This window comes from Bombus impatiens, unplaced genomic scaffold (genome assembly GCF_000188095.3).
Source record: "Bombus impatiens unplaced genomic scaffold, BIMP_2.2 scf_0217, whole genome shotgun sequence".
Lineage (NCBI taxonomy): Eukaryota > Metazoa > Arthropoda > Insecta > Hymenoptera > Apidae > Bombus > Bombus impatiens.
The window spans coordinates 3,909,076-3,918,229 of record NT_176636.1 but is presented as its reverse complement, the minus strand read 5'-3'; the positions used below and the strand labels follow the sequence as shown (position 1 = coordinate 3,918,229).

Here is a 9,154-nt window from a genome sequence, read left to right as displayed (position 1 = left end):
TGGGACACCGTTGGACACAGTGGGACACCGTTGGACACAGTGGGACATCGTTGGACACAGTGGGACGCACATCCACTACTACTCTTCGACATGGGACCCTGCAAGCGTGAAAGCTCTCTCTCTCTCTCTATCTTTCTAACCGCTCCTTTGCGAGCATTATCCATATACTTAGGCCAAGCTACGATTTATCGCATAATCTTTGTAATGATGCATGTAATAGTTCTGTGGTAGATAAATATCGTGTGGTGTATGCTTACTTTTAAGCTAATAAAGATCTATGTAATTTGTATAATCGTTCTGTGAGAGATGGATGGTGCATGATGTGTACTTATTTTGAAGTTTTAGGTTAAAATAATTAATTTTAATTCTTGGCTCAAATAACCAACGTGGGATGCATACATCTTACAATTTAATTATGGAATAGTGCAAACATATCAAGAGATAGGTGTATTTTAGTTTTAGCAACATTTATGATAAATATGTCTAGGCTAAATCCATTGTGTGCGTTTTTTTATACAAAGATAGAGGATAGTGGGGTAAAGTGAAACATCAATGTTTCTCTTAGATAGGAGCTGCGAATGAATTGTTATCGTGTGATACGAGACTGAACATGTCTCAGTTACATTTAAGTCTTAATTTTAATTTCTATCGCTAATTTTAAGCCTTACTTTTGCATCTTAATTGTAACGTGCATCGTTGGTTTTAAGCCTTACTTCTAAGTCTTAGTTTTTCGATTTGTAATTATATAAAAGTAATAATTTCATAGATTTCAGTTTTAATTCGAACCAATATTGAATCGATAACGTCGCATATGACACGAAAAGGAAAAGGAGGTCGATGGCCCGCAAAATGTGTGACACAAAAATGCATTTAGTCTTATCACAGACTTATAGAAGTAAAGTTTTTAATTGTTGACGAAGTAACTACATTTAGGCCTGTCTCGAATCTATTTTTGTATGTACTTATTAAAAATAAAATTGATCGTTGGTAGAACGTTATAGTGCCATCTATTAAGCACCATATGTACAATTATATAGTAATCTTATTTTCTACTGAGTCGGTAACGTTAAAAATTACTCGAAAATGGTAACAGGGGCTTCAACACTTCCGATAGTGTTCTTTGATAGCAAATACGCGGTGTAAAGTATGATGCTTGTTTATATTTAATGAGTCTTATTACATGTACATATCAGTTCCAAGTCTTTTGCACTATTTCCCAGTTTAGTAAGACGTAGGATCAGTGAAGTTACGTACGTTCAGTTCTATGATTTTTCTATTTAAAGACCCTTCTTCGTTTTGATGAATCGATAATTACATTTTCCGATATGACACTCAAACGTGGGATCTTATTACGTGAATGATTCTGCTTGTCTAACAATTCAGTTAGAAACATTAAAATGCAAATCATAGTTCCTAGTGAAGCATTCTGACTGGCAAATTAGACAAATTTTGAGTGTCATAGTCTGAAATTCGTCATTGCGGATAGTGCAGGTATGAAAGTGATCCAATCTGTGCTTGAACTATTAAATTCTATCATGTTTTTCATTTCAGACTTACAAAAAGAATTCATAGCAATGTTCGAATGGGCATACGATGGTGTTAATGCTTCAATACCACGCAATGTGGGACCAGAATGTGCATATTACCTAAGTCCAAAGCGAAGAATCATTGAAACATTGATCATATCGATATTCATAATAACCTTCCTTGTTTGGGGCTATAAACGAATTAAATTGCCAACCAAAGTATCATATGTAAATCATGATTGTGTTGGTAGAAGAGTATTATTAATTATTATGTCATTAGTACTAGGAATGGAAATTGGTTTTAAGTTTACCAGCAGGACAGTTGTATATATATTAAATCCTTGCCATATAACCACAGCTGTACAGGTAAAATTAATAGAACCATTTGAATAAGGAATGTATATATTTTATTTGTACTTGTTTACAATTATTGTCTTTTTTGTAATATAGTTGTATTTACTGGCAGCAGATCCTAGTCCTACAGTCACAGCTATCTTCAGGATACATTTGAACTTTTTGAATGGACCACTTTTAGCATATTTATTCCCAGAGACAGAATCTCGCAGAGTAAATTATCATGTTTCACTAAGAAATGTATAATTTAATGATCCAAATTAACATTGATATAATTCTTTCAGATATTTGCTGATAAAGCAATGTACTATATTCAGCATGGTTTAATGGTAGTGATACCGTATTACTTACTGAGAATCGGAGGTAGTTACAATTAATTTTCTCTCATTAATTTGAAAATCATGTGACAAAATTCGTTATGTAACGCTATCCTAATTTTTGTGTTTAGGTGTGTATAATGTGGAACCTCTATCAGACATGAGCTGGTCCGTTTTCAGTTATGGAATAAATTTAGCTTATCATTTCTGGATTATCCAAGCCATTGCTTTGGTTTGTGTTATTTCATATTAACACATATTCTGTGTTTCAATCCATTCTAATGTTCCAACATTCCATTTTTTAGCCAATACAAGTGAATCTTAGTCATATGTTATGTGCAGCTATTCTTGACCCTTTTGAAGGTCAATATTATCGGGTATGGACGTTTATTCATCAAGGATTACTGTGCCCATTGTTATCCAAGTTATTCAGTTTCGCGTCGAATTTCTTAATAACGAAGTTTCCGCCAACTAGAGTAAAACCAACGCTTGATCGCGTACTTGCAAAAAACAATAAAGTGGATGATAATGAGAAATTATATGAAGATGCAAATACTTCAGGAAATGGACATACTCACGTAAATTAGATCCATATTTCGTAATTCATAATTTCTGCTGCAATTCAGTGAGTACTTGATTTAGGAAAATAGATAAGTTTCTATGTCAATAATGAAATGAACACAAGACATTTTGTGTTTGTCATTTGTGAATTCGTAATTGTACAGTCACTACCTGTAAAGATCGATGATCCTTTTCCTAAATAAACAAATTTGTAGTTATTTTTTCGCACTGTATGTGTGATTATGGTGAATAGGAACAGTGCAGGGCAAGTTATGGTAGTAATTAGGAATTTATAAATCTCAAATATGAGTCTGTAACGACTTTTAAATAGGTGCTACCATTGCCGTGTAGTACATTTTTTCCATTTAGCGGAAGGAGAGTCCGCGAATTATCTTACGAGAGATTAGGAGCATCCGATGGTCTTGCATTTTTGATGCATCTGTGATTAGGAATGTTATTTGTAAAACATTTCCTATTTAAAAATGCAGCATTTATGTTTAGCAGTGTAACGATTAATGTTTAACAATGCAGCGATTAATGTTATTTCATACGCTATATTTTTTTATGTGATGATTTTTCAGTTTCAGTTTGAAGTAAACCATAATTAAATATTTCTAGATATATTATCTCTATAGATTATTGTTATATAGAGCTTGTCATGCATGCCACTTTTTTTTTTGGAGTAATTAAAGACTCACTTTCTTCTTTATTGAGCTTAAATATAACATTATCTTAATGCTTAAAATAATGTACAGTACCTGTTGTAATTAGAAGAGGAATATACCAATGAATTGTGTGATTTATTTATTTTAAGTTTTAAACATAATCTTAATGTATGTATTTATATATTTCAGTATCTTATTATTTTTATAGAATGATTTTCATTCCTTATTAAATTCATCCCTATTCCAATTACGATAAAGGAGATTTATTGTGATATACATATGTAATGATTAATTACATCATGTGATACAAAATGAAATATGAATATACTAATAATTAATAAAAGCACTGCTTATCCATTTTAAACACATGTGATAAATTGTGTTAATAGAGTGCATGTAATAAAATATTTAGATTAGTTACCCAACTCATTCCATATTATCAATCCATAAAAATAGTGTTGCAATGATTTTATGTATACCAACTGCCAAAAGTTTTATTTATTACAATACATTTTCTCATGCAACAATTCATTCAAAAGTATTAAAACATATAGCAAATATCTGTATAAAAATTTGTATGGAACAATATAAAATTCAAATAAGCATCAATAAATTGTTGTTTTATAATTCCTATATGTACATATATAAGTAGCAATTTTATTATTATAATATTCGCTATTTAAATAACATTATCATATTTTTGTCGAATTATCAAATCTTCAACTATTAGTCATAAAACAAACATTTGCTCATAATAATGAAATAACGAATTCATAGAATAAATTTTAGAAAGTATTTATAACTTTTATGGCCTAATAATGAAGAACACTTCTTTCCGGTCCCAAATTTGGTTTGTTAAAATTTTTACATTAAAAAATATATCCATTTCGAATTTTGTGAGTGTGTTGCTATATTACTATTTTAAAATGAAAGAAAATGTTATTGTAAAAATGAGATATTTTAACGTTTTCGATTACAATTTTTAATCGTGCGCATTTTTTATCAACTAATTCTTTTGTGTGGAAAATAAACGTAATCACGGAAAAACATTGTGTATAAGCGAAAAATTGCAAATAAAGATTCCAATCTATTCATAATGTCATTGATAGAGTTCCACACGAAAGGATATACACGAAATCTTAATATTATTTACATTTTATTCAAAACCGAATATTTGTATCTAATTTGCAATTACAAAGGCCTGTGAAAATTTTAATTTTGATTTTCGATAGACTATACAACAACAAAAAAAAAAAGAACTTTTATAACAATGATTGTTTCGTAATATGAATTAAAATTTCGTAATATTAACAGTCATTGGAATGATGCTGTGCAACAAGAAATATTTAACTTGTATTTACTCTACAAGTTATATCAGTTAAGATAAATGCTTTGAGTCACAGTGTTTCCTAATAGGTTTAGTAAAAAGAAATTATTATATGTAGTATGTACAGAAGGGTTTATGTATGTACAGCTATATCTTCTCAAATTTACACCTCTGTCATTTCTCTTACATTCGAATAAGCACTCGTGATGAGAATCGCATATATGTAAGATTCAATGTCTTAATACACTAAAGAAAGTTGAATTCAACTAAATATTTTCTTTCATGGTAACATTCATGGTAACGTGGTAACATTGAATCTTTAATATATCTATAACTAAGTTAATACTTATTTATAAGTTGCACAGCAGTAGAAATTAAATGTACAACAAATTGGCGTTATATTTTTGTAAGCTATGGAAAGCGTCATTTTCATAACAGTAGTAAACTTGTTGCAAAGGTACTTTGAACCTGAAAGGAACCTGAAGGTTCCCCAGAGAACAAGGGATGAAAGAAACATTACATTTGATTCTGAATTATAATATTAAAATCGTTAAATTGTACGGGATATGAAGTGAAAGAGGTTTGTACGAAGTATCTATTGTATAAATGATTCAAATAAAAGAGAAATCATGACATGAAACACCCCTTGTTCTATTTCTCTTTTAGAAGAGAAGCGTTAAGATTTCTTAGCCATTATGATTCATGGTATGCAACAATACAAACATTAAAGCATTAAAATAAAATAATTTATTTACAGAGCGATGTACATTCTTTTTTTTCTTTTTGTTTAAAACTCTCACTCTTCTGATATACGTGCAAGTATACCGGTGTTCCAAGCTTAATCGTATCACGACTAATTCACACTTCTTCTAAACGTTTGTACAGAATGGTTTCGCGAATATGGTTACATGATGCGCGCGTAACACGTGTATTTACAAAACGATGCATTTTGTTCTTTTTTACCGATGATTCGAATTGTTTCAACGGGTTGATGTCGATTAAAATTGAAATACTTAATGCTATCATTGTATTATCGTAGCCACATCGAGATTACATCGAAAGAATTGTAATAAGGCACCACTATACTCCACGTGTAATATTGGTAGTTCGTATTCGAAGTAACTTATATTACTTTTCGCATTTTCTAAACGAGAATATGCTTCTTTCCATGGAGACCTGACTGGATCGATCATCGATCGAGAGAGGTATTAGTTCTAAATCAGTCCGTGACCCGCAATGTCTGTTATTTATGCGAATGAAACCATTGGGCACATACGAAACAAGGTTTATTTTTCCCTCATACATCCATGATCGCTATTATATGTACACAATTCTGTACAAAAGTTTAGAAAAACCTAATTTTACCGAAGCTACACGTAACAAACGTAATGACAATAATAAATATGTACATTAAAAAATCATCCTTACTCGCCATCATACTCATGAAATATTTTTTGAAGTTCTAGCGTCGATCGTAGGCGTCGATGATTAATTACTATTTATAAACATATTTCAAAGAGCACGATGTACAACTTTCATCCATAGTCGATACATGATTTTCTTACACTAAATGCGCAAGCGAATCGAAATGTCGATTACATTAATTTAAGTAAGATCTGTTGTGCATCAATCACAATAGTGATCGTTGAACTTCACACCACGATTATACATACATGATGATTTCGCAACTGAATAACACAAATCTATATTGTACACAGTATACCATAATGCAAGAACAAAATTTTCGTAAAGAATAAAAAAATCAGTCCGACTATGATATTGCATAGATGAATTCGACAGGTACTAGTTTTGTTTTCTAGCGTTGCCCTACTTAAAAAAGAAAATGATTAATTATCATACAAATCGATCGGAATTTTACTACCATGATATATTTTACAATTTACGACATTGCTTTATACATTGACAAATAAAGCAGCTATGAACACTTTAACTGGAACACCCTGTATACTGTAATTTCGAAGTTCGATTTGTTTGACAATTTCGCTGCTTGAGTTCTATCGATATTTTAAAAAAGTCGTTTCTTATCATTAGAAAATAAATATTAATTTAAATTACATATAAATATCTACACATATATAATAAAAAAAGACGAAGCGTAATAAATGTTTCATAAGAAAGGACCTTAATGTTTTGTTTCCTAACATGAAATATTTCAACCATAAATAAATGGAAACCATAAATAAATAAATAAAATACTTATGCAAACATTGCTGAAAAAAACGAATACACTAATAAAATGCAGACGAATCACAGTTGTTCCTCTCACAGTCCTCGCAAAATTATACTGTTAGTGGTAGACTCGTTAATAGTGATAGAAATAAGCTAATTATCGCAATATGTGACTATTTTATAAACAAGTAAGATTTCGCCATTCCTTTGGCAGATGAGTAAATTTTATAAGGTTCATATAAAGCATATATTTATACAAGGACTTGAATATTAATATTGCATGGAAGAGTAAAGAATAATACTTTTTCTCTGTACAGAAATATCAACTAAAAAGTTGCAATCTACATGATCTGAAAAGACCTCAAAATAACAAAATAATTCCGATTCATGTCCACTGGAAGAATATTCATATTTTCTTCACGGAGGAACTTCTTTCTCACAAATCGCCTAATTTAAGAATATTTTTACATGATTATTTCGAAATCCGTAATACGTAACAACATTCTCGTATAAAGATACTTTCAATCGTGAGATTTAGACGAGAAATTTCATTATCAAATGCACAGACCGCTAGCTATTAGCGAATGTATGATTTCAAGTGAAACTTATGGATGTTGCTTATTGAGTAACTTATAACTGTTAGCGTTGTATAAAGCACTATCATGAATTTATCGATTGAAATGGAATGCTAATACTATTTACAATGATATTGACTGAATGAACAGGCACACATCTCTCTTAAAAGATATCATACACTTCATTTGTGTGCTTGTTCTACTTCATAGTAGACATTTTGGTATGACGCAAACAATGTTGCATTCAGACTTCATACAGCCTTATTAAGCCTCTGGGGATATGTCTCTACTAGAAGTAAAGTGTTAGCCATCTAAAGGTGGTCCTAAGTACACCATAGATACCTCTGTATTTCCATACACAGCAGATACAGATGGGTATAATCTTTTGTCTGGCAACCCTATGCATTTAATTTGTTATTAATATAAAACAAATTTTTCCTATTAAACATCTATCGTTAGTTGAAAAGCAACAGTATATAGTACCTCTAAATGCCACTCCCAAAAATTCATAATTTCTTTCAAAAGATAATGTGTTATCATCACAATCTAATATTACTCTAATTCTTTCCCCAACCTGTTAATTATAAAGTTTAATACTTTAGACGATGTTCTTTCTTAGCTAAATAAAAGTTATGATAAACAAAATTCTACATACCTGGTATTTTGGAGCATTGTTAAGCAAAGGATAATTTCCTTGCACATTCCCATTATGTAACAGATGGTTGTCTACTAGATTCCATCCCCATGAGTGCTCGTCGGAGCCAACTAATGCTACGTATCCATGACACAACAAAGGTGCTTCTCTTGTAGCTATACCTATTACTGCTACCGTTCCCAGAGGACCTTCCCAAATAACTTCCCAGGCATGACGTCCATGCTGGAAGCCAATTTTACCTCTACAGGCATCTGTGCTCTGAGCAACTGGATTCCTATAACTCAAGTAGTAAAGATTCAAGCACTCACTTATCGCTTATATATATATATAAAAACACACTTAACATCAGAAGTTTATATTTTATGACCGCATCTTTAAAAAATTCATTTTTATTAGAAAAACCTGTTGCAGATTTTCATGTGTTTCGTTAATCTTCGGTGTTAAAATATATAAATGCAACTTTAATATGACAATTAACGAAATAACAGGGTTTAACGTTGTGTGTGGAAACTTGAGATCGAGATCGAGATCGGAACATAAATCACGAATTAACACGCGGTGATGACAGAATCCAAGGTTCTACCTGTGCATGGTAAATCCATTCGGTCTAATATAAACATTACGGGAGCAGTCATTGGGGTTCCACGCGTGATAAAATGCACGGAGCTTCGATTTGTACGTAGGTACCGATGACAATAAATCGGAACTGAGCGCCTCTTGGGCCAGTTTTCTGATGCAGTGCATTCTCCACGCGTCATTGTTCTCATCGTTTAGAAAACGGTTCCATCGTTTGCACACCAACGAACAGTTTCTCAACGTGTGCAGATCTAAATAGGAAAATATCACTTCTAAAACATGATCAGATACTCGGAGTACTATATCGTCCATTTTGCCGGTTCTGATCGAGTAAACGAGCAAAACATACACGCGCAGGAACGCCGCGCGGCGTTTATCTATCAAACGTTGAAGTAATTTCTATGTGTA

General features: G+C 31.6%; 2 protein-coding genes across 4 annotated transcripts; one reads left to right on the top strand and one right to left on the bottom strand.

The window, feature by feature from the left end:
* The first annotated feature begins 1,067 nt into the window (after window positions 1-1,067).
* LOC100748572 (transmembrane protein 164) lies at window positions 1,068-4,475 on the top strand. Of its 2 annotated transcripts, none has more exons than XM_012383634.3 (6): window positions 1,068-1,250; window positions 1,552-1,892; window positions 1,977-2,093; window positions 2,165-2,243; window positions 2,329-2,429; window positions 2,503-4,475. In XM_012383634.3, the coding sequence occupies exons 2-6, from the start codon at window positions 1,575-1,577 to the stop codon at window positions 2,782-2,784; spliced, it is 897 nt and encodes a 298-aa protein (XP_012239057.1). In that variant the 5' UTR covers window positions 1,068-1,250; window positions 1,552-1,574; the 3' UTR covers window positions 2,785-4,475. The 2 variants fall into 2 exon arrangements, with proteins under 2 accessions (XP_012239057.1, XP_003488139.1); XM_003488091.4 differs by having other exon boundaries at window positions 1,068-1,491.
* A 999-nt stretch (window positions 4,476-5,474) lies between these two features.
* On the bottom strand, window positions 5,475-9,130 carry LOC100748453 (F-box/SPRY domain-containing protein 1). Of its 2 annotated transcripts, none has more exons than XM_012383461.3 (4): window positions 8,754-9,130; window positions 8,171-8,450; window positions 7,999-8,089; window positions 5,475-7,913 (listed from the first exon to the last, which is right to left on the bottom strand). In XM_012383461.3, the coding sequence occupies exons 1-4, from the start codon at window positions 9,056-9,058 to the stop codon at window positions 7,819-7,821; spliced, it is 771 nt and encodes a 256-aa protein (XP_012238884.1). In that variant the 5' UTR covers window positions 9,059-9,130; the 3' UTR covers window positions 5,475-7,818. The 2 variants fall into 2 exon arrangements, with proteins under 2 accessions (XP_012238884.1, XP_003488138.1); XM_003488090.4 differs by having other exon boundaries at window positions 8,171-8,444.
* Between the last annotated feature and the right edge of the window lie 24 nt (window positions 9,131-9,154).

What these genes read in the sequence shown, in the direction of transcription:
- LOC100748572 (XM_012383634.3), top strand. Translation starts at nt 1,575, where the DNA reads ATGTTCGAATGGGCATACGATGGTGTTAATGCTTCAATACCACGCAAT. An exon ending in ATATAACCACAGCTGTACAG is followed by an intron (nt 1,893 to 1,976) that starts GTAAAATTAATA and finishes TTTGTAATATAG; the next exon opens with TTGTATTTACTGGCAGCAGA. An exon ending in TTATCCAAGCCATTGCTTTG is followed by an intron (nt 2,430 to 2,502) that starts GTTTGTGTTATT and finishes TCCATTTTTTAG; the next exon opens with CCAATACAAGTGAATCTTAG.
- LOC100748453 (XM_012383461.3), bottom strand. Translation starts at nt 9,058, where the DNA reads ATGGACGATATAGTACTCCGAGTATCTGATCATGTTTTAGAAGTGATA. An exon ending in AATGGATTTACCATGCACAG is followed by an intron (nt 8,451 to 8,753) that starts GTAGAACCTTGG and finishes TTACTACTTGAG; the next exon opens with TTATAGGAATCCAGTTGCTC. An exon ending in TTTGGGAGTGGCATTTAGAG is followed by an intron (nt 7,914 to 7,998) that starts GTACTATATACT and finishes TTAAATGCATAG; the next exon opens with GGTTGCCAGACAAAAGATTA.